Source organism: Myxocyprinus asiaticus, chromosome 39 (assembly GCF_019703515.2).
Source record: "Myxocyprinus asiaticus isolate MX2 ecotype Aquarium Trade chromosome 39, UBuf_Myxa_2, whole genome shotgun sequence".
Lineage (NCBI taxonomy): Eukaryota > Metazoa > Chordata > Actinopteri > Cypriniformes > Catostomidae > Myxocyprinus > Myxocyprinus asiaticus.
Window position 1 is genome coordinate 11,212,122 of NC_059382.1, and position 26,181 is coordinate 11,238,302.

Genomic DNA, 26,181 nt, shown 5'->3' on the forward strand with positions numbered 1-26,181 from the left:
CATCCAACAACTGACTTCTCGATTTAGCTTTACAATCTTTAAGCAGTGGTGGATTTAAACAAGCATGCAAGCGTGCTGACAGCTTGCTGTGATTTAGTGTGCTAACAGACTAATAGTATCTGCCAACACTCTAAAAACCTTTCTGAGAAGCTGCATCTCTAAGTTCATCCCCTTTAAAGCACCTCCGCTTCAGCTATCAAATCTCTGCTTCAGTAACAAATTCAACGACTTCAAAAAATCTACTCGCATGCTGTGAGCAATGTTCCTGTTATAAGCTTGTACATAATTAATAGATCTTAATTTTTTTTAAGGATTGTGATAGTGTTTTCCAATAAAGGTTATAGTTCTAGGTTGAAAGTTTACCTTGCTGCTTGATGAAATAATCATGGCTTGCGTGTCATCATGTTTGGCCTGTTGGACTGTCTACAATATTTGAAGCTCACCTGTGTGGGAGTTGATCTGGAAGTGGCGATCCAGATGGAGCAGGCGATAACTCAGTCGACCATTGAGACCTGCATCCCGATCACTGGCAGACACCCGACCAAATCCAGTCCCTGCCGGCAGGTTCTCACGCACAGCCAGGAAAGCTCTCTCCTGGGTAAACCGCGGAGAGTTGTCATTTTCATCCATCACTGACACGCGCACTGTGGCACTACCTGTCTTCTTCAACTGCCTATTGCCTGACGTGGCCAGCACTGTGAGCAGATACATCTCCTTGGCTTCTCTGTCCAGGGTGCTCTTCACAAACAACCAGCCGCTATCAGACACAATGCCAAACCCTGCAGCGTCACTGTCTGGGTGCAAGTGGTAGGCTAGTGGGGTGGAAAACGTAGAAGACACTCCAGTGGTGATGCCACCATCTCGGTTTACAGCTCGCACTTGCAAGAAGCGTGTGTTTAAGGGTGTGCTCTCCTTCAGCTCTACTCGGTATGTGAGGCTATCAAACACAGGACCTTGGCTGTTCTCAGCTTGCACATGGATGACCAGGGTGAAGATGGAACTCAGTTGAGGAGCTCCACTGTCTTTGGCAATAACCTTCAGGTCATAGCGGGGCATAATTTCGTACGACAAACTGCCAATCAGACGGATATGACCGCTGTTGTGATCAATGCTGAAGGTTCTCTGGGCACTGCTTGTAATCAGATCAAAACATAGAAGGCCATTTGGTCCAGAGTCATGGTCTTCTGCTTGGACCTTGTACACCACTGTACCCATCCTGGTGTCTTCCGGAAGAATCAGCGATTCAGAGGAAGACGGCATGAAGACAGGTGCATTATCATTGATGTCGGCCACAGTAATGCGCACTCGAGTCTGGCCAAAGGCTGGTGGGTTACCGCAGTGTGCCTGAACCTCAAGATTCAAGCTGGGCTGGGCCTCGTAGTCCAGAGGCAAGCTTGTTCTCAAAGCCCCAGTCTCAGAATCCACTGTGAAGTAGCCTGTTGGGTCACCAGAGCTAATGGTGTAGGAGATATCCTTTGAGACACCTGAGAACCAGAAAGCAAACGCCCAGAAACACATCAGTTCACAATACAAGAGAAAACAAAGAATGTGAACCTGATATGAGTTATTTTTCAACACACTAGTCCAGAGTGCCTGATATAGCCAAAGCAAATTGTTTAAAAAGTATGTGGTGAGACAGAATCTATGATTAATGTACATTCTAAATGAGGTGTGTACAGTGGTTCTGTGCCTATTTGTACAAGTGGTGCACCATGGAGAAAAAATCCAGATGACACCTTTCAGCGCACTGAACACAGTCCAGTGTGACTGATAAATGTGGGTACACAATAAAGTTTGGCTTGTGTGTTTAAATGGGTCAAATAGGGATATGGTGACCAAAGGGGGGACTCAGTTCACCCACCATTCTTAGTACTTGCTCGAACCATGCCAACTTGAGTTCCACGCAGGGCATCCTCAGAGACCACAAAGAAGTATTGATCTTGCTCAAACACAGGGGGTGCGACCAGTCCCGTCACTATGCTGATGTTGACCCTGGCATTGACTGGAGCGGTAAGACCCCCACCATCTTGAGCTGAGACCACCATCGCAATGACTGAGTTTGCCTTTCCATGTAGCGCACGTGACAGTGAAATCACTCCTGGGAAAACGTAAATCCAAAATAAATATTTTCATTAGGCTGAGAGGTATATGAATATATAAAGAAAAGCATAATAACTCTGTAATCCAAATCGTTATATTTGAATAATGGGGGCTTATGCTTGAACTGAGACAGTTGCATAGGTTACTTTAATGTGCTGCTTATAACAAGGCCCACACCAAATCTGCACACTTTCTTCACATTTTCTATACTGACTGTTGGAGAAAATACTGCAGAACAGATTGAAACATAGCAAAATGTATTAAACGGAGCTGATAGTGAATTACTGTCTGTTTGGTGGCTGAAAGCATTGTCAAATTAGATAAAAAATGTGCATAATTCTGCAGAAATCTCTGGAGCTTTTTGCAGGCCTAAATTCTGTCTGAAACTAATTAACACACTCAAATGGTAAATATACAGTATATACTGTACATAATACACAGTGGAGCTAACCTATTCAAGATTTTGAATTGCTCCAAATGTGAAGTACAATCACTGAACTGCACACAATCCTTTAACTCCAATTAATAATACATCCACTTAACTGCACAAGCTATTAATAATTAAACACCTATCCACACCATTTAAATAAGATCAGTTCTTTAGGTCTCACCAGTATCTTTGTTGAGGGTGAAGAAAGGTGAGCTCCCTCCAGGCACTGTGCGGTATGACACCCTGCCGTTCTCTCCCACGTCTGGGTCTTGAGCGATCACCCTCAGGACAGAGGTTCCTGGGGTGCTCTGCGTGCTCAGACTGACTGCATAACTCAGAGGGTAGAATGCTGGGCGATTGTCATTTATGTCTATCAGGTCCACATGCACGTAGGTCACTGAACTCAGCCCTCCCTAGACAAACACATGGGCCGTGTCCCAGACACATCAGTTAACACTAGCTCTGATGGCCATTAAAGATCTTTATAAATAACATGTAGCAAAAAGAACCAACCAACTGATCTTGTGTCATAATTTGTTACTGTAATTAGACCTTATCCAAATTAAATCATGGATAAACATCTTAACAAACAGAGAAACATGTCCAATTGACTAGGATAAATCCACTAGAAAAAATATCTTACAGTCAATGTTTGTGTGAAAACCTTGAAACATGCTTTTCAAGCCTTTCCTGATGGCAAAGACTAAGAGGAGTGGACAGGAATACAGTTCTTGCTGCTAAACATCTTGCTTGCCTGGCGCCCCATATGGAGCAAATGGCATGTCGGCAACAAGCTCCAATATCTTAAATATTACAAGCTGATGCACTTGAAGGCACAGCTGCCCCTGATTGCTTTAATGTGTCCGCAGCAATTTCCTTTCGTTGACGCCCAGTGCTTTTAAGTATAATTTAGGGTTCATGGCAAAGGATACTAAGCTGCTACTAAAGCATTAGTATACAGCCTATTTCTTACTGGCTTCCTTATTGTACAAAAACCAAAGATTAGAAGACTCCATCTTTTACCCACATACTGTAACTTTTAAAGGGTTAATATCACAGTTGTATTGGTGAGGATTGATGGAAACTCACCCCATCCACAGCTGTGATGGTGAAGTCGTAGCTGGCTGGACCTTGATCTCGATCCAAGCTGGTGGTAGTGCAGATCTGGCCATTGTCTTTGCCAATTCTGAACTGCGACGGGGTCACACTGCCTGGACCAGAGCCCAGAGAGTAGGAGATGGAGCCAAAAGACCCACCATCCGCATCTGTGGCTGCCACCTGGATGAAGAGGGAAGACATTAGATTACACAATTGAAGTTCAGCCAAATGTCCCAAGAAGCATGAGACTTTAAGTCGTTGTGACCATGGTCCAAGTTTAGGAAAAGATTTTGTTCTTTGTTATGAGTATTAAACATTGACTGCCTCTGCATTGAAAAGCAATGGTTTTCGAAATACCCATCAATGTCTTTTTTAAGTTATGAACCAGAAAATATTTTCCAATCATGCTTTAAACCATTGTACAGTGTCGGTAACACTTGTAAAAGTGGGACTGACCTCCTGTTGGAGCACTTAGTATACTCAGCACAGTTTTGGATAAAATTATTCCACTTATAATTCATCTTCTGATCCAAATCATCCAAATTAAGTGTGCATGGAGTAACTTGGTCATTGTCCTGGTACCAAACTGCCATGTTATTGAAATACATTAATTCAATACACAAGAATAATAAAAAAAAAATCTGCCTCTGAACTATACCAAACAATGTGTAAACTGCCAATTCTATATCTTGTGATCCATTTGGGCAGAGTAAATATTTGGTATGAAAATAAATTTGTATTTATTCCAAGACCACGCAAAACTTTCCATGTGTCTCCTGATCAACACCACAACACAATTATCTTACTTGGGTCAAAGCCCCTTGGCATGTTCAAATATTGTTCTGGTGCTCTGAGGCCAGTACATATACTGCAGTAAACTGAGAGAGCACCTGGAGAGCTCTTACTGCCTACTGCTCTTGAGTTTGGATCAACCATGCCGAATGGAGGGAAGCTACTGGCAGCTAACGGACATAAAGACATTCACAGCCATAGTGCACAGCCCAGTTCATGCGAACAAGAGATAAGATAGATAGATAAATAGATGGAGAGAGAGAGAGCGTAAGAGTGCGAGATAGACAAAGAGCCTTTTATAAAGGCAGTCCAAAATTATAATTATTTTGTCACACTTGCCACTGACCAGAATAGAGAAATCGTCCACCCATAAACATTTCTTGATGGCCATGAAATCTCCAGGCACTAGGCAAGTGTGTTTTTTTTTAACATTTTGGTCTGTGTATAGGGGAGATGACTATCGATGTGAAAATGGAATGCCATTCCATGCAAATACGGAAAGAGAGATTGCTTTTTGTTCATCTCTTCCTCAGTCTCTTATTCATCAAATAAGAGGAAAAAGGTCTTTGTACAGCTGACATTTACCAACTACTAAGACAACATGGATGACTGCTGTTACTGTGCAAACAGATACCAATGACATTGAGATGAGGCCACTCACTCACACTTGAGATCAGGCCCTGGCAGAGGCTATGGAGCAAAGTGTAGGAAAAACAATCATTGTGAAGACAAGAAGTCCCAGCTCACAGCGCAAAGATGTTCCATCTTTTAACCATCCAGGCCCTGAAGCCAACCCTGATATTTTACAACTAAGCAGGGGGAGCATGATAATCATAAACACGGCACTATGTATCTTTATTCCCCTCAAGCTAGCGTGACAGAAGTTGGATGCCTGAAGCCTGAACAGTTACAGCTTGAGGTAACAAACCGTGCAGGGAATGAACAGCGGTTTGACCAAGGATCTGCTTCATGGACAAAGCCATTTTCCATGAAGACCTGGCTTTAGCAGAAAAAGCTGGGAAACGTCTGTGAGTCTCAATATAGTTCAGCTGAAGAGTTCCAAAGCACTGATGAATATTTTCATTTGGTTTTCAGAAATTGTGTTTATATTATTATATTCACCAAACCATCTCTAAAACTTTTGTCAGGCTGACGACAAACACAGTACATGTTTAGAAAAGGACACCGGAAAAATGAGACAAATGCTTTATTAAGCACCTAAATGCTTCAAAGGTAGAAGACTGAAACCAGAAGTGGGATTGAGTTTCTTTGTTTCCATCTCTTCAAGAAAAAAGTATTTAAATGTAGATGCTTCTAGAAAATGGGGAGAAACCCAACCCCAAGTGTGTTTGAATATGTGGTAAGATGGCAGTAATCATGTTGACTGATTGAATGATTGTCTTTTTAGAAGTTTGTGGGACTTGAAGGGGCAGCTAAAGTGCACACAAACACACACACACGCACACACGCACACACAGAAGCTGAAGGATTTGGGGATGTACTGTTTAAGAAGTGGTTTGCCTTGCCAGTACAATAACAGTTCATAAGAAGTTTAGTGGAATCGCAATCTTGACTGGACCGTAAGTGGGTCAAAGTGTGCTCGCACTGCAGCCATTCTACTTTCTCGAAATCTCAGCTAAATCCTCTGTGCTTTACCTTAACTTAACTCATAGAGACACCGAGATTCTGACACGCCAACAGTACACACAAAACACGAGCCCGGTGACCTCAAAAAACAGCCCTGAACTTCACTTGCTCTTAAAGTCAACTTTCTCAACTCAGCTGAAGAAACAAGTGTGAAAAGAATACCACATTTATTCATTACATCACAGTTTTTTAGTTAAAGTTCTATAGTCCAACGAGTCTCTGTCCTAAAGGTGAAGTGTGTGATTTCTGTGCCACTAGCATCACCAGGCGGAACAGAATGTAAAAATCCCATTTCTTTTCTCCATAGGGGATTTGGGAAATAAACTTATACCCCTTTAAATACAAAGCTACCATGAGCTCAGAGGTTGTTAATCAGTGGTATATGCTTCTGTTGAAGCCATCAGTCTGTGTCGACTAAAAAGATCGTGTAATAGTGGAATTTCCGGTGAAGAACTACATTGCCCATGAGCCAGCAGAGAAAGATCCACCAGTCAGAGATTTGAGGCTAACAAAATTTGCAAAATGAGCTCTGCAGCAAAAGCCCACTTCTATGATGCACTTTGAATGTGTGCAATCGAGTCGGTCTCCATACATTCTCTACCTTTTTGTATTTCTGAATATTTTACAATAAACTTCAAATGTATTGTTTCTATACTTACAGTATAATCAACAATTTTAATCAATAGTTTTATATTTTTCTATAATTTTTAATTTGATTACGTTATTCACAATGCTTCATGGGATTGTATTTCATCACAAAAGACGGTAAGTTCGCAGTCTTGTACCTCTTCTTGTCTGATTTTCAAATTTTGTTTTAAATCAAAGTTTGCAATGTTGTAATTCACCTCAGGGCTGGTTGGTTTGGTCAGTGGCTCACAACTATTATGAAATTTTTTATGAAAACCCTATGGAAAAAAAACGAATGGGAAAACTACTTCTGGAACCATAATGGCTGAAAAAGTGGATGGGCACTGTTTTCTGTTTGCACTATATTGCAAAAATAATGATTGTTTTCAAACAGATTTAAATCACCTTTAAAGTTCTACTTTAAACCATATAGTTCAACCAATTTCTTTGCTTTAAAGGTGCAGTATGTAAGATTCAGATACCCTTGTTATTAATGACACCTGTGGCCATTAAGTGAACTGCAGCCAGCTACCTGTTGCTAGTGCTCGTGCACACACTCCATAGGGACACGAGCGAGTGAGCATCGACCAAAACAATGACGTAACGTACAAAGAGGCTTAACGTGATTCATCGGCATCATGCTGACAGATGATTAAAATTACAGTTATGATTGTTTTACTACAAACTTTGAGACTAAACTAAAACTATTTATCAGCTAACATAGCATACTGATACACACATACATCTACATACTACCGAAATATACCAGACAGTTGCACTGCAGTTATGTTGCACTATTATATGTTTTGTATGTCATATGTTGTACTACAAATAAGAAACCAGCATATTTGCTTAAATTTATCCTGTATACCTGACTTTTAGTATAAAGAGAAGATCGTTGAAATTATTTGAAAGTTACGAAGCAAGGTAGCTTGCAATTCATCAGCGTTAGCAGGCAAGATCAAGTTAGCTAAAATTACACAGATCAATCCTTATGGCACTATATTTCACATGCTTTGCAGTTATGTAAGCTTACCTGTCCAATAAGAAGAACACCAATTCAGGGTCAGTTTTGATCCCCAAAACTGAACGAAGGTCCCACCAGGAATCAAATGCCCTGCCAATGTTCACTCTAGTTTTTGCTCAACCACGATCACGTTCCCGCTTAGCTAGACTGGATTCAGTAGGTAAGTTTTTTTTTTGTTTGTTTTTTTTTGGCTTACTCTGAGTTTGTGTAGGAGTCTGTGTTTTGCTGGGAGCCGGCCGTTTGCTGGATTCCATCTCTAAGATAATGTTACCTAGTTTTGCAGTTTGTTGTCACTGTTGAATAGCGGAAGCACTGAGACAAGGCTCTCAGGAGCGTGCATAAACGTCACATCACTTGGATTTTCCCAGCAAAAGCGACCCGCTCCCTTCGCATCAAAATCAGTCTACAGGCTTTAATAGGCAACCTAGGAAGTCCAGGAAGGGCTCATTTTTTAAGTTGCATTACAAGCCATTCACACATTGGCAAAAAAATTAAATATTACATGAAAATTGTTACATATTGTACCTTTAAACTGAAATGTGTATTTTGTTTATATATAACGATTGTCTTGTCCACTTGCAGGAGGACGCTGGTTTGGTGTTAATGGCGAGTGTGGTTGAACAGTCATAAATTATTTCTTTTCATGGTGTGAAACTGAGACAGGAGTAAAAATGTTAGACACGTTCTGGAGAGCTAAGTGCTCCCCTGTCTCTCTCTCTCTCTCTCTCTCTCTCTCTCTCTCTCTCTCTCTCTCTCTCGACATGTGAACACTCTAAGCAAACCAAGCAAGACCTTGGCAGCGTAAGTTGTTGCTGAAGAACTAGCCAAAGGAATCCAATGCTAACTTATGGAGACTTGCGGTTCACCCACCATTCCTCTTGACTCCTTTTTGAAGAGAAAAGAAACATTCACGCAAACGAATACAAGATTTATAAGGAGAAAGAGTAAGATAATCCAGCTTTCGTTAGTTTTTGCTAATGCACTGGATTTGGTTTCACTGCATTGAGTTTTCTCAAGGCTATACAGCTCATTTAGTGGCAAATGTATAACTGAGAGATTTGACTAATGCTGTCCCAAGAGGTACTACTTCATACAACAATGAAGGTTTTGATTCGCTAATTGACCACCTTGGAGGAAACATGCAAAGTTCTACTTGTTCGTCTGTCTGTAAATGTCTGTAAACCCTCTTTCAACAAAACACAGACATAAGGTCACTTGTAAACTCTTCATATGAATGTTCTATAGTCCCATTGACTTTCTGTCTTAGGTGGAACACAAAAGGAAACGTTTGGCAGAATGACAGCCACAGATATTCACCCTTCACTTTCATTACATATTATTTTCCACACATTGAAAATGAATGGTGACTGTGGCTGTCATTCTGCCATGCATCTCCATTTGTGTTCCTCGGATGAAAGAAAGACATATGCGTTTGAAACAACATGATTGTTTCATCCCTTTAAAACAATTTTGCAATAATTATGGGACAGTTCTCATGCAGGATATGTAGTGTAGATCTGCTCAAAAACTTTGTAGAATCTACAGAAGCTTCATTTAATTCTGTGGCATGTTCATTCAGATTGCCTTTTCAAACAAACCATCTTACAGTAGACAAACCCATCTGATCAGGAAGCTTCCTTAGCCAAAGCAAACATCGCAACCAAAAGAACAGTTTGTGCACTTGCATGCTAACAAGCCATCAGAGCTCAAATAATCCAGGCTGACTGACCTGCACACTTACACAAGGCCTACATTGGACTACTGATACTCTCAGTAGATAATAAATATACAACCACAGAAATCACAAATTACATCACCAGAGCACAGGCAAAACACCTAAATGATGACAATATAAGACAGGAAGTAACTTGGCACTGGGGTCACATAGTGCTTCTGTTCATGGGGACCAGGGGTGGGTAAAAATATAGATTTTCCGATGCATCGTGATCTTCATTAGAATGATCTCGACATTGATTCTTAAATCCCAAGATACATTTTTTACTCTATGTGCAACCCTCCATTACAATGTGAGGAAATCGCTCGCATTTGCAACCACATTTCATGCAATGCGGTTAAATTTATATTTTTGCAACTGGCTGGTAAATGTTCATATTTCACTCACCAGTGATTGTAGTGGTGGAGTATTTAGCAGCGAGATCATTTCACTGCATGTTGAGAGTAAAAGTTGTTCTGTGGAATGTGTGTCCAAAGACGAGATCAACGAGATTCATTTGTCATTGAAAAATATCTCTTTTAATACCCTTTCTGTTCTTTTATTTAAATCAATAAACATTTAATTGTAATCATGCATAGCAGAGATGATGTCTCTTTCGTTAAAATGTGCTCATCTACATATGCTCTTTACTGAAATGGCAGTTTTGTTAAAGAGATAAATACTTGTAAATAGAACAAATTATGCAATTTAACAATAACCATGTAACAAAAAAAACTTTATTTGTTCATTTTTAAAAAGCAAAAATATTACCAAAATGATGAAAAACTAATAAACTATAATTAGTAAAATTATTATTTCATAATGTATCTAGTTAGAAGGTCCCCTGTATAATTACCAGCATTAGCTGGGAGAGACTTTCTTTAATATGTACAGTAAGGAAAAGGAACATTACAACTGAAATATACCCATATGAATCGGAATCTAACCGAATTGAGAGCTTGTGAATCGGAATCGAATCAGGAAATCAGTATCATTACCCAGTCGTAATGGGGACGTCTCTTAAATAAACATGAATTGGGGAAAGTGTGCAGTGGTGACTTTGCTTGAATAACATGGAACTCACAGAGTGATCCAACTGAAAAAGCATGATATCATTTGAAAGAGATCTCAAAATATTTTTATGTTTTGGCTTTTTTGCAGCTAATGACATTCAACCGAAAACAATTTGTTTAATTTTGCACAATGGAGTTCTCTGGAGCAGGTTCCACACATTGTGGGGAAACTATAAAAGGCTAAAAGACAACAATACAATACCTAACAATGGTTAAAAGGAATAGTTCACCCAGAAATGGAAACAGCAGAATGTAAAAGCTGCTCTTTTACATTTAAATGGAACTGTCAAACTCCCCAAAAAAAAAAAACACATCACAAAAGTACCATAAAAGTTATTCATACTACTGAAATACTGTATCTGTATAGTCAGGAAAACAAGATATTCTGAAAATAAAAGACATACTATGACTTCAAAATAAAAGACATGAGCAACACAAGACATGAAAACAAAAAGACTTTCAAAACAACTTTATGTGCTACATTTGAAGTCTTCTACAGCAATGTGATAGCATTGTGAGAGAATGGGATTTGAGAGCTATGGCAGAGGGGAAGGTGTTTTTGAATATATTTTAAGTTCATTTTATTATTTTCCTCTCACAAGGTTATGGTATGGCTTCAGAGGACTTGGAATGGAGTGCACAAGTCATATGGATTACTTATATTGTACTTTTATTGTGCTTTCTTGCCCTTTTTGCTTAGCAGCCCCATTCATCCTCAACTTTTGCATGGAAAAGAGTAGATTTAAACCAACAAATGCCCTGGTATCAAAACTAATATTGAAACAAAGGGCACAACTCCTGTCCGAAATCTAGAGAAACTCTGTAGTAACGATGATAAAAGTCGATATCAATAGTATCGCCACAATATGGCTTTCATATTTTCAATCTGGTGCTATATATCACATACCATTCCATAGCAGGGGAGATAAGAGATCAAATAGAAAACAGCACATTCTTGTCTCAGAAGAATACTTACAGACAATGCCAAGCATGCCATAAACATTCTACACTCCCAATAATTTCAATACAGCATTCTATTGAAGCCATCACTTACATCATATGACTTCAGACCAAACCCATAGGAGGACACACAAGAAAATACAAAATACAAAATACAAAAATACAAAAATTAAAGGAGGCACTGAACGGAAATATACTCTGACGAGATGTGTGTGACTGAAAGACAGTGGTGAAAATGGATAGACAGATAGATAGAAAGATGGATAGACAGTGGCGGCTCCAGGATTTTTTGGTTGGAGGGGGGGGGGGGTGGCTTAATGGTTCAGAGGGGGTGCTAATAAAATAATAAAACCGTGTAATGAATGCATAAACTGAAGTTCCTAAACAACATGCAGTTTCAGTCATCAAGCATTGTTTAGATACAGCACAACTCCTAAAAAAGACGTGCTGTGCATTAATTTTCTTCAATGGTATTCCACTTTGCCCAGCTCAGGACATAGCCTTAAATTGTTTGCTGATGTTAGAAATATAGCTCATCTACTGCCAACTATGACACTCCCAAATTAATACTTTATGAAAACACAAAAACTCACACTACCACACTCACAGTACGGTTGATTTTGACTGTGGAAATAAATGATTCTCTTGTTACTCGTTGCTTGTTTCTCATGACAGAAGACGCACGAAGTACAGCTGTCAGTTTTGTAAAACATTTAAGCTAAGACTGATAATTGGGGCAAAAGGTGACCAGACTGTACCTCCGTCAGGATACGGAGCTTGACTTGTAAAATCCGGAATGTCCCGTGTTTAATCGGGATGTTTGGTCACGGCGATTACATTTTATCGTAGTTTAAATGCTTATAATTATTAGTGCCAGACCGATTTATCAGCCTTTCTCAGATATATTGTATCGGTGTATATGTTTTTCGATATGCACAGATATGAAAAGTTTTTTTCAGAACATATAATGCAGAAAACAATGCTTGGGGTGATTTAGAATTGGTGTCATAACATAGTTTGTCCAGCAGAGCACGCTCCGACTCCATTGTTTACAGAGCTGAGCTGATGGTGGTTCTTCAGACAGTTGCTAACTAGTTTGTGAAATACATACTGGACAGTTAATAAACAATGACCCCATTATTTTCTATTTTCAATATAACTAATATAACGTTAACCCTGTCCCTGACAACCATGTCACTCATGTTTATCACATCTGTTTGCTATGTTAGCCAGCTATGGTTTTTCAGTGCAGTCAGTAATGTAGCAGATTGAAAGGTAAGCAACAGATCAACTTTTTGCAGCTCAGCAGACAATGGTGCGGTGGTGGATTGTGTCTGTTGAGTGTTGATTTCACGCTACGTTGTTACCTAGTTGGTGAGACACAATGATGGAAAGTAAATAAACAACGTCCATCTTTTACTCTCCATGACAATGAGTTTATAGCTAACTAGCTAACCATGTAGCTACTTTCATACCTTATCAGCTGAGTGGAAGCTAATGTGTAAACATGTATTCACCAAACTCTTTTGTTCAGGATTTGCAGTTTGGTACCCCCTTCAACTGAACAATTCAAGTCATTGAATTTACAAAATGTAATATTTAAAAGTCTGGTTTTCCACCATTGAAATTTTCCCCTGAACTTGTATAGCAGAATACATTGTAACACCGCTGCCACTGTTTATCTCTTTACTCGGCAGGTGTAAATTCTTTTGTTTTACAACTTGCCAATAATTGACTGGCAGTATTAAAATAGTCAACATTTGACTGATACTAAACAGCACTACTGATTTTAGCTATTCATTGTATTTTTATTTATTCTTTATTTTCTCAGTGTTCATTTCACAATTTGTTGACAATGTATAATAATAATGTCAAATATTCTTTGATAAAAATATTTGTTTAAGAAAGCAGCCTTCTGAGTACCTTTGCATAGTCATTTCGGTGCAAAATCAGTGCACAATCCACATAGAAAAGGTCTGTTTTCATTCCAGCTCAAAAATTAACTATATCGGCCACCATATTGGTAATCGGTGAATTTTCCCCCTCTAAAATCGGTATCGGTCTCAAAAATCCTATATCGGTTGGGCTCTAATAATTATTTCCTTAGCTGAAAGGGCTGTAATGTTTGATCGCTCACATTATAATCAATGAAGTTTATAACTCTGCAAGCGAGTGAAGCTTATTTTATATAATGGGAGCAATCTACACCGATCTGCCACAACATTAAAACCACTTGTCTAATATTGTGTAGGTCCCCCTCGTGTTGCCAAAACATCACCATCCCGCATCTCAGAAAAGCATTTTGAGATGCTATTCTTCTCACCACAATTATACAGAGTTATCTGAGTTACCGTGGACTTTGTCAGTTCAAACCACTCTGGCCATTCTCTGTTGACCTCTATCATCAACAAGTCATTCCCATCTGCAGAACTGCCCCTCACTGGATGTTTTTTTTTTTTTTTTGGCACCATTCTGAGTAAACTCTAGAGGCTGTTGTGCATGAAAATCCCAGGAGATCAGCAATTACAGAAATACTCAAACCAGCCCGTCTGGCACCAACAATCATCCATGTGATTATTTAATCAGCCAATCGTGTGGCAGCAGTGCAGTGCATAAAATCATACGGGTCAGGATCTACAGTTGATGTTCACATCAACCATCAGAATGGGGGAAATATGTGATCTCAGTGATTTGAACCGTGGCATGATTTGTTGGTGCCAGATGGGCTGGTTTGAGTATTTCTGTAACTGCTGATCTCCTGGGATTTTTTACGCACAACAGTCTCTAGAAATTACCCCGAATGGTGCCAAAAACAAAAAACATCCTGTGAGCGGCAGTTCTGTGGACGGAAATGCCTTGTTGATGAGAGAGGCCAACAGAGTATGGCCAGAGTGGTTTGAACTGACAAAGTCCACGGTAACTCAGATAACTCTGTATAATTGTGGTGAGAAGAATAGCATCTCAAAATGCTATTCTGAGATGCAGGTCGGCGCTGTTTTGACGGCATGAGGGGGACCTACAAAATATTAGGCAGGTGGTTTTAATGTTGTGGCTAATCAGTGTATAAGGTCACTTTTAGACAATGTAAAGAAACACTCTGACTTAACTAGCCAGCTAGACTCTTTCAAGTAGTTGACAAAAATATTGTTTACCTACCAGAGATAAAATGTGTGCTACATATCAGTTGTAAGGACTGCACGTTTCCAGCCGTCTTGTTTCACTGCTACGATTCCTAAACATCAGGCTCAAATGGAGGCTGTCGACTTGTGTTAACCTTTTCATGAGTAGGGTCTAGTATGCAGTGCCCCCTGGAATGAGTTATTTTTGCACATGGCACTGCACAGCCTGTAGAGGGGGGCAGAGTGTTTTTTCTTGTCATAAAACAAATACTGTATAATATAGTAAACATGTGAACAATTGGGATATGTCTGCTGTACTGTTTTTGTTTTATTTATTTCGTTTTTATATTTGTAAAAACAAATGAACAAATAATATCAGCAGTCCGGTTTTCCTATGCACTGTTTGACATCTCAGACATTGTGTGTGTGTGTGTGTGTGTGTGTGAGACAAGTGCTAATTTAAACAGACTTGGCTGCGTGCATAGATAATCATTCTCGAACAGCATCTGTGAGTATATGAGTTTTAAACTGTTATCGTGGTGCTTTTGCTATAGTTTATCTGTTTCTTTCAGAAAACAAATGTATTATATGCCTGAAAAGACTATTTGAGTTGCTGTTTGTGTGAATGAACCGCATCTGCACCTAATAAGTAGACGTGGCTGCATGCATTGGAAGATCGCGTTTAGATATGATGGCTGTGCATATACAAGCTGTGAACTGTTATCGTAGTACTTTGGTGACAATTTGGCTGTTTGTTACATAAAATAAACATATTATATGCTTGAAAAGACTCTTTGAGTAGCTGTTTGTTTGACGAATGACAACCATTACTAATGTAAACTTTTTATCATGGTACTTTGGTGACAAGTTGGATGTATGTATATAAAATAAACGTATTCTGTGGTTTGAAAGACTGTATGAGTAACTGTTTGAGCGAATATAAATAACAGACGCTTGATCAACGCAGCCTATGTCGGTGCGAAAGCTAATTTGAATCTGGCAGCTTGTAACGTAACTGGCAGAAACACATATGTGTGACTCTACTCTGCGGGGCCCAGTTATTAACCATCACATATGTGTGACAGTACGTATGAAAGGGTTAATGTCCTCCTCTAAACTACGTATTTTGAGGTGTGTCTGAAGTCTGTGGTCTTTTGCTTAATATTAGGTAGCGTTCCATTGTGATCGATGTTGATGATCAACTTCAAATTTCAATACCAATGCGCAATTTTACCAAGCCTAGTACATAGCCTAATTGACTCCTCCCCCTTAACAAATCTAATAAAGACCATAGAGTTTGTTTAACACATGTTGTGGCATGGGGGGCATGGTCATGTGTCTGTCTGCGGGAGAGGGAGAGCAGTAAGGCTCGTCACCTGGACTGTAATTACTCTAACTCCTGTCTCTCCCTCTCTGACACTCTGGCGAGCCTTATCAGGTCTCCCTCCACCATCACTATAATGAGAGACAGGTGTCTCTCCCACAGACAGACACACGACCACGCCCCCCATGCCACAATATGTGTTAAACAAACTCTATGGTCTTTATTAGGTTTGTTAGGGGGGAGGAGTCAATTAGGCTATGTACTAGGCTTGGTAAAATTGCGCATTGGCATTGCATTCCAAATCCTTGGAAGGGCTGTGCCAGTGCTATGCAAATTTCTGATGGGGCTATAGCCTCGGCAAGCCCTAGCACCGTCACTGTGCATAGATATATATAGATTGACGTGCAATGAGTTATTACAGCTGTTTATTGAGCTATATCACTCTTTCTCCTTTTGGCATCACATCAGAGGGCCGAGGAGTTGAGGAACAGGGAGGAAACGCGATACCTCCTACTACTTTCTGGACCTCTTGACCGGAGGCCAGAGGGAGTGAAAGCTGCACATCTTTCCTTCTATTACAGCCACACAGCTGAAGCATTGACATTTAACACATCCTACAAGCTAAAGACTGTGACTAGGAATAAAAACCTACCAGTAAGCATTGACACTATATACTAGTTCTTTGATTTAGAGTCTCAATATTTATATAGAAATATAGAGAATAAAGAAATGTTTATATTTACTACACAGCTCTCTGGAATTCTTGATTCTTCTGACTGGTCAATTGCAGTATTCTGCTGTTAGATATTGTTGTACATTTTTGTATAATGACTCCTCAAGCAGTCTCCTCAACTGTGCTATTTTCATGTCTCTCATAGCTCTTCTGACCAAATAAAATCATTTCAACTCAAATAAATATGTCAGGTCAATTTATTTACTTATTAGGTACGAGTCTGTGTAATAAGCAGGTTACAGACAGAATACTGCAAAATAACCCCTTAAGGATGATACTTGCACTAGGGTTCACCCTGTCTGGGTTTATTTTGAGATAATTACCGTCTGACTGTACATTATGCTTTGCATAGAAAATATTTAAACTAGATTAATTTGCTTGTTAGCACAGTCCAATTACTGTACTCCAAAACGCTTTGCTACAGTATGTCTGGGAGACAAATGTGTAAATCTGTAGTCATTCCAGACTTTGTGTTCCATTCACTTTCATTCTGACACATGTGAAATTGATGTCTTGACATTCCATTTTTTACTGTGCACCAAAGTTTGATGAACTCTAACCTGCAAAATGTTTATAGCAAAAAAGATGTTTGACCTCTTAGTTTAATACAAATAATAAAAACTTCAAAGCTGCATGATCTGCAGTGTAGCAGGAAAGTGGATTAGGTGGCCATATTTTAACATTTTGAACGAATTATTACTTGTTATTTATAATTTATTAAAAACAGAAGCTCTGACATGTCATGTAGAATGTCCTCTCTCTCTCTGAAGAAGCAATCAGAAGTCTGTTTCATTTTAGTAAATCAGATGGTTTGGATAATTCTTTTCAATGAACCGTTGAGATTCACTGGTTCAATTGCCCAGTAGTGTTCACAGAAGTCCATGCAGGACATTTTATGTAATCTTTTTTGTTTTCTTTAGTTGCCCGTTAGTCTGCTGTTTGTGTCTGTTTATAGCTCATCTCTTGTATCCACAAATACCACATGCACATCTTCCAATATGCAACCTCTCTGTCAGAGCAGCCACCAGCTTCATATCATAATACATAACAGATTCACTGCAGGTAATTCAATAACATACACATAGCCAAGATTTGCTCAAAGATCGCCAAGGTATGTCCATTTGGACAAAACGCTAAATTCTAAAATATACCAGATGCATTCTCTCTGTACTAAATTCTTTTAATGGCACCCTTTCAAGTGGCTGGCAAAAACCCCAAAGGTCACCGTGACCTGCATCTACTGCAACATTACACCACAGAACAAGCTGTCAGTGGGCACAATATGGTGGTTTTGTATTAGCAAACATCACTTCTGCATATTTCCTGTGAGCAATGGTTCAGCATGACATTACCAGACTCCTCCAGATCTGTGAAGAATGTGGCGCTCTCCAGATGTCCATTTAATGGGATCTGCATTATAATGGGATGGCTGTAAAACATCAAATACAGTACTGTGCAAAAGTTTTAGGCACTTGCGAAAAATGTTGCATAGTGAGGATGTCTTCAAAAATAATGACATAAATAGTTTTCATTTATCACTTAATACAAAGTCCAGTAAACTTAAAAAAGCAAAATCAATATTCGGTGTGACCACCTTTGCCTTTAAAACAGCACCAATTCTCCTAGGCACACCTGGACACAGTTTTTCTTGGTTGCTGGCAAATAGGATGTTCCAAGCTTCTTGGAGAATTCACCACAGTTCTTCTATCTATTTTGGCTGTCTCAATTGCTTGTGTCTCGTTATGTAATCTCAGACTGACACGATGTTCAGTGGGGGGCTTTGTGGGGGCCATGACATCTGTTGCAGGGCTCCCTTTTCTTCTATTCTAATCTTTAGTCTAACATTTATATTTCCTATTGACACATTAAAGCTGAAGGTATAAATAACCATCTTAAGACAAATGCTTTTGTGAAACATCTTATGTGCCTACATGTGCCTCTTTTGCACAGTACTGTACATGTCAAGATCACTGAGCACCCTAATTATTTCGTTATGCAAGAGAGCTGGGGTCCATCCCAGGGCTGCACTGTACGAGCCACCTGCCAAGATGCTATCATCATGAACTGTCCAGAAAGAGTCCAAAGAATCTGTCTCCATTGGATTCTGGTCCAAAGAAGAGGCTGACATGGACTAGTCATGTTTTGAGCAAATAAATGTCAAGAGCTGGCTGAAATAGCCAGTTCCAATCTGATTGTCTGACTTAACAACTTCCAGGAGTAAAAACGCACAGTTGTTGTTTCTTTATTAGTCCACCTGGAAACAAAGTGATACAATAAGTTCTTTTGAGGATGAAAAACACACACAATTTTTCATATCTTTCTTTGAAAGGTACTTCAAATTAGTTTGAGGCAATGTATTAACTAGACATTATTTTCACTTCCACTGCCAGTACATTATTTAAATGATTTATTTGACACCGGTCGATTATTGAAGTGTAATCTACAGTACACCTGTAAACCTACCTCTAAATAAAACAAAACTGTGGTTGGTTTATTTACATGCCAGTCAGAGGGTCCCTTCCTTTAAGTGGGCGCTTCTTGGCCAGAATAGGCTGCAATCTTGTCCAGACTTTATGTCTGGCTATGTGAGACTATCATATGCAGACCTGACTGTATTTCACTGGGTGCTAATTCTGGTAGTCGACTACAGTTTATGTCAGTTATGGTGTAAAATCACAAGTTTAGGGTGCAATTATTGGGGTTGGAAGACTTCTGAAAGGTGTTGGTTTCTGAAATAACACTGCTTTGAGCTCTCTGGCCTTGACACTGAAGGGGAGGGGTAGCAGCAGGTCGTTTTAGCTGGGGTAAGGTGCAGATATTTAGCAAGAGACCACAAGAAGGGCAATTCAGCATAAAGAAGGCTAATAACACCAGGAGGAACAGTGCAGAGGGACTGGAGAGAATGATTTTCCTTGTTCTCTCATCTCTCCATAACTGAGTGTTTGTCTTTTATCTGGACCCCGCAGCTGGAGGTGATTAAGGCATCAAACCATGTATGGAGAGAAGTGATAAATTGGGGATCTCAAAGAGGAGAAGCAGAGACAGAGGCTGTAAGAGAAGTTACAGGCTCAAAATGGACTTAAAAGTGTATGAAATTATTCTGTGGGGTAATAATGGCTTGATATGCTTTCAGAGAAAGCAACATAGAAACAAAAAATATTATTTCATTTGAATTTAGATTTGTTGACAATGTCTATGTAGTTTAGACAAGAGAACATCTTGATAGTATGAGTTAAAACACTAAGGGGTGAATTCACTAATTGCAAGAGCAAAAACCTGTATTATTAACCAGCTATAGTTAAGTGCTGCACCAGGTGTAGAGGTCTGCAACCTGACCCGGGCCCGACAGGACCTGAGGGGTTTCGGGCCGGGTTTGGGTCAGTTTTTCCCTTAGGACTCTAGGTTCGGGTCGGGTTTGGATTTGTAATTAATGAAAAAATAACCAGGCCTACCGAACTTGTTTTGCGCACGCGCTCTTACTCACAGACACGCACGAATGGACGAGTTAGGGGCCGTTCACACCGAACATGTTTTTGTATATGTCTGTTCTGTTTTCCTATGTAAACACATGCTGAACAAATGTCTTTGACAGTTGCACCATGTCTCGCTGTTTCTTCAGTGACTAACACAGGACAGGCACATTTTAAACAAGTGTCAAATTAAAAAGAACATCAAATTGTCAAAGACGCTTGTTGAGACACCTGCGCTCTGTTTCACTCTATGTGCTGGTCTAAATTGTTTTTAGCGCAGGTATCACCAAGATTCAACGTTCTGAACAATTTCAGGCTGCATTGTTTATTATTATTCCAGATTGTTCTGCACCAAACAAAGTTTTAGCACATAAACGGTAAGGCAATGCTTTTTTCCCCCTTCTGCTTTAGTGTACTGAGGGGCTGCCATGCCTTATTAAAACTGGATATGTTTACTTTTTCAATAATGTTACAAATGTTGCCTATATGCTCACATAAAAAAAGCCAATTGCAACAGTACTTGCTAGGTGAAGAAATTATAAAGATAGTGAGCGATTTCGGGTTCGGGTCAGGTTCGGGTTTATAATCTGATTGTATCCTTTGGGCCGAGTAGGGTCGGGCCACACTGTCTCGGGTACAGGTCGGGTTTAGGTTTCATTTTAAGGCCGTACAGATCTCTAACCATGTGTAGCACAAACACGACTCTTTTCTACTTAAATATGACTTATTATAGATTATTCTATCATTATTCACAGAAGTCAGCATTATTTGCCTGGTGCAATTAACGTTATGCTATTTCCTCCAGTAAAAAAGCAGACAGTAAATAATTTTATTTAAAAGAGACATTTGTGTACATTTTCTAGTGATCACAGCAGCTGTAATTCATCAATGTATAGTCAAATCATGGATAAGAGTGTTGATGAGTGTACTATCGCAATTTTAAAGAGCTGATTGTGGTGGTGGTGGTGGAGTGATGTTGTACAGTCCCAGTTAGGGCTGTCACGTATATTAAATTTGACTGACGATTAATTGTCAAAACAAATAATTGTGATTATGACGATTAATTGTCTGTTATTATAAATAATTAAATTGTCTCTTTTAGGGCTTTCACGATTAATTATATTAATTGTCATATTTGTTTAATGTGTATTTGTGCTTCATACAACTTAAGAAGTAATTTTTACATAATTAACTTCAAATATAAATCAAATAATCAAATAGGGATATATGATATATATATGATTTCCTTTTAAGGATTTTAAAACTTGAATGGGATGAAAAGTAATGTTTTAAATATCAAAATATTTCTAATCACTTAAAATATATATTTTTTGTTTTGGTCAATTTACACTGTTGTTTTTGGAACTCACACTTTTTATTTTGTATTATATTATATTATATTATGTTATATTATATTATATTCTTTACATTATAATATATTATACAATAATAGCCTACAATAATTATGTCCTAATTTCTTCACTTTCACACGTTATTTGAATGCTCTTTGATGAAACCCACGAGCCCTTATTTCTCATGTAACAAAACCTTTGAGATTTCTTTTAATCATTTTATCACTCCTCAGAAATAGAGCAAGTGTGCATCTACTCCTCTGTGTCAAAAAGTCAAAACTTTTGTGTGTCATTTACAAACATCTCATGGCATTTATATATCCTCTTAAAATTCCCTTATTTGGGCATTAAAATGTGATTGAAATTTGAAGTGCACAATAACTGCATTATCTCGAATAACCGTGGTTAGATAAAATAATTGCAATATTTATAATAATAATTAATAATAATTAATAATTAAAAATTATTTAATATTTGTGACAGGCCTAATTCCCAGTGACGTATGCCAGATCGTGGTAGCCTGCTGCATCCTCCACAACCAAGCACTTTAAACCAGCCTGAAAGATGGGGAATTGTGTGTTGCACATTTTTTCCAATTTGAATTATGTTTGAAATACCTGATTTTACTCAGGTGTACTAAAACAATGCAGACAGCGTGTACAAATAAACAATGATATCAGTGGGCTCAATTCATTCTTAAGTGAATTCCCTTCTAAAAGTATTAGGCAAAATGATGTTGCAGTTGTGGCACAGAAAGGAATGCATGTGCTGACATGGGGAACTCAGGTTTGAATCTGACCTGCATCAAATCTCGATCCTATTCCCCTCTCCGTCCAGTCTCAACTGTCATGTATGACTCAAATAAAAAAATAGTATTGACTGATTTTTATGATGCACGAGTAAGCCTATATTATCCCAGACAGTCAATTGCAAAGGCTTTTTATTATAGTCAGAAGCAGGATATCCACGTGTACAAGATGGTTTTAAGAGCTGACTCAAGTGGCCAAGTGACCTTTTGTAAGGTCTATTTAAGCTCAGAGTGAGCAGGAAGCCTACCTGTCAAAACTAAGACCCGTGCCAGCTCTGACAAATTTCCCTTATGAGAATTTAAAGACCAAGTATTTCTAGTGGTCATTTTAACTGGAACAATAAACATGCCAAAAGCACCTCTGGAAATGTAATCTGGGCGACCCTTTGCACTGACCCCATCACACCTCAAGTCTCTGAAGAAGCTTTTTACCAGAGTCACTATCATTGTCACTTCACTGGCCCCACTGTTTGTTTTTAAAATGCCATATAATAAGAGAGACGGCTCCTATCCACTTTCGCACAAGCAAGAAGCCCTATATTTTTGTTCACAAGAAAAATATGGAAATGACAGAATCACATGAGAAAAGGAGATGGCTGCTTTCAGGCCTTTTCTGGCTGCACATTTTGATTAACAAACAGCCTAAACAGATGTGGACATTGACAATATAATTCAGAAAAAATAGATAATAATTAGGGATGTCGATTTAACGCGTTAATTCAGTGTGATTAATTTTATAAAAAATAAAGTGCAATTAATCATGTCCCCAGACCGTAATAAGGAAGATTCCTGAGAAATTCAAGCTTGAAGTACCACCTGTTTTCTCCAGGGGGCAGTGAGCAAAACTTCAGCTGTATAGGCAATGCGCAGCTTATACAGAGAACAAACAACCCTTCAGCAGACAGCACAACATGCTTGATGGAACGCAAATCCGAACTAAAGGATTTCAAAACGTGTTCTAAATATTCTTCTAACTACGCTTCCCTATCTGTCACTCACTTGACGATCTCCATGTCTGGCCCTTGGACGGGACGTGGAAGACCTGAGTGGCATACCGCCCGCAGAGGTAGACACGATCCCTCAAGCTAGGGCTCCATCTACGAGGCGCCTGCATGGCTTGAAGTGGCATCCGTTCGCTGAGTGGTGTTCTTCACCCCCCACACCTTGAGGGTGTACGTGGCCGCTATGGCAGCGCACTACAATGCAGTTGAGAGTGAGTATTTAGGGAAGCATGACCTGATCATCAGGTTCCTTAGAGGCTGAGGAAGTTGAATCCTCACAGACCGTGCCTCATTCCTTCATGGGATCTCTCCGTGTTCCTTCGGGGCCTACGGGGAGCTCCATTTGAGCCCCTGGAGTCAGTTGAGCTTAAGGCACTCTCCTTGAAGACTGCCCTCCTGACTGCGCAAACTTCCATCAAGAGGGTAGGGGACCTGCAGGCGTTCTCTGTCGGCGACATGTGCCTGGAGTTCGGTCTGGGATACTCTCAAGTGGTACTGAGACCCCGACTGGGCTATGTGCCCAAGGTTCCCACGACCCTGTTTTGGGTCCAGGTGGTGAACCTGCAAGCGCTGCCCCAGGAGGAGGCAGACCCAGCCTTGTCATTGCTGTGTCCAGTGCATGCTTTGCGAATCTATTTGGATTGCACGTAGAGCTTTAGACACTCTGAGCAGCCCTTTGTCTGCTTTGGAGGACAGCAGAAAGGGAGTGCTGTCTCCAAACAGAGGATCGCCCACTGGGTCACTGACGCCATCGCTTTGGCATATCAAGCCCAGGACGTGCCGCCCCCCTTGGGGCTACGAGCACACTCTACTAGGAGTGTGGTGGCCTCCTGGGCTCTGACCAATGGTGCCTCTTTAGCAGACATATGCAAAGCAGTGGGCTGGGCAACACCCAATACTTTTGCGAGGTTATACAATCTCCGGGTTCAGCCGGTCTTGTCCCATGTGTTGTCAGGTACAAGCAGGTAAGTTGCGGGACAGCTGGCCAGGTGTACCGCTTGCGTATAGCGCCTTTCCCCTCCAGGAGGCGAAGACGTGCGCTTTTTACCCCCAGTCATGTTCACGAAGTCGTGGACCCTGGATGTCCTTCTTCCTTAGCCCTGTGGCAGGCGAGTTTGCGGAGAAACTCGTTGCCGGCCCAGTATGTGTGCTAACTTGACCCTGTACTGAGGTAGGTGCTCCACATGCGCTGGTTGCCCATATGTAACCCCGTGTGATGTATCTTCCGCGAGACGGTTCCCCCGTTGGTGAACCCGCGTCTTCCTTGGGCAGAGGCCCCTCTGCCCCCTGGTCGCCGTGTTTGTAGAGCTCCTCCCCCCGGGTAGGACCTACCACGGGGACTTCTCCACATGAGACACTGCCGACAAGACTCCGTAAGACCATGTGACGTATTTCCAAACAATTTCCTCCCACTCGGGCAGGGTGTGGTCTCAGCGGTGTCTTCCCCTTGGGAGTGACACCCCCCCCCCGACGCGGACACTATATGGCCCCCACTGAACGATTTTTCCTTTTGGAGAGAAGCCGGTCCCCATTTTTGGGCAGTCGACTTGTCCCCGAGGTGCAGGGGAACGTACGACGCTCGTAAGATCGTTGGGGGAGGTTACGTGATGGCCGGGTGCGCTGGATACGAGGCACACAATGGTCTGCCTGTCTCGCACCGCCAGTTCACGTAACACAGTTCAGCTAGTTGTGGCATTTTGTATAGGGACCCCCAGTGTCACTACATCGACACAACACTGAACTACCGCTGAAATGGCCGGGACCTGGTCTCGGCTCCTTAGCACAAAACCTGAATGAGTGGTTACAATCCAGCTCCTTTTATACCCGTATGTCCGGGGGAGTGGCATGCAAATTCCACTCGCCAATTCCCATTGGCTTTTCTCAAAGATCAGAGGTGTTTGGGGCTCCCAAGAGCGACCCCTAGTGTCACTACATCGACACAACGTCTCGTTCCCTCCATCAGGGAACGTAGGTTACGAAAGTAACCAGGACATTAATTTGTCACAGTGACCTAAAAAAGGTATGTTTATGACGTGACGCAATCAAAGTGAGACACTCCATAAGCATCTGTCTGACACAGGTGTACATTGACACATCCTTAGACAAGCCCTCATAATAAATCTCTGACTGAATAGCCCCGTTCACACATGCAACCAGGTAAAATACAGGAAAATCTTTGGGTTGCCTTTACTTGTAAATGTACCACATATGCTGTTCACACATACCATCAATATGGAAATTTATAGGTAATGATACAACTTCCCATAAAAATAGCCAGTGCAAAATTTACCCGTATTTTCAAAAAAGGTTGTGTTCACACATGACCTCAAACCTGAAAATTGCAGTACATTTTCTGGAAAAGGCTGTATGTGTGAAAGGGGCTAATGACAAATTCACTTGCAAAATGGATTGCTGTGAACTTTATGCCAATAATTGTTCAATATGTTCAATAATATGCAAATAAACAATACATTGGATTCTAAAGCCGCTTTTTGTATTGTCTTATCAGTGTTTAACTTCTCTGCCACAATAATGTAATGCGTTTTAATTATATGAATATTTGTTATAATATGTTAATATATATATATATAATTTGTATATAATTTGTAAATATTTAAAGATAACTATAATTATTTTATCATTATATTGAATTATTATTATTAGAGGGGCTTTCTCAGCAAATATGTATATATTAATCAGGACACCATGTAATTAATTCGATAAAAAAAATGTAATCAATTGACAGCCATAATAATAATAAAACAAATAATCAGGATGGGGGCAGTGGAGAAGACTGGCTTATTTTCTTTGAAGGTATAGTTTTTCCCTGACTTGTAAAATTGTTTGCTATTATTATTCCTTACAGAGCCTAACATGTGGTTTGAATTAATCATCTCCATGCTTAT

At 40.0% G+C, this 26,181-nt stretch overlaps 1 protein-coding gene across 1 annotated transcript in view; it reads right to left on the bottom strand.

Annotated features, from left to right (window-relative positions):
• The window catches only part of dchs1a (dachsous cadherin-related 1a), a 171,062-nt gene that overhangs the window by 35,026 nt on the left and 109,855 nt on the right, over positions 1-26,181 (bottom strand). The window contains exons 3-6 of the mRNA XM_051678446.1: positions 3,620-3,808; positions 2,712-2,943; positions 1,862-2,098; positions 444-1,484 (exon numbers count right to left, since the gene is read on the bottom strand). Of these exons, the coding sequence (XP_051534406.1) occupies positions 444-1,484; positions 1,862-2,098; positions 2,712-2,943; positions 3,620-3,808 (1,699 nt within the window). The remainder of the gene's footprint in view (positions 1-443; positions 1,485-1,861; positions 2,099-2,711; positions 2,944-3,619; positions 3,809-26,181) is intronic.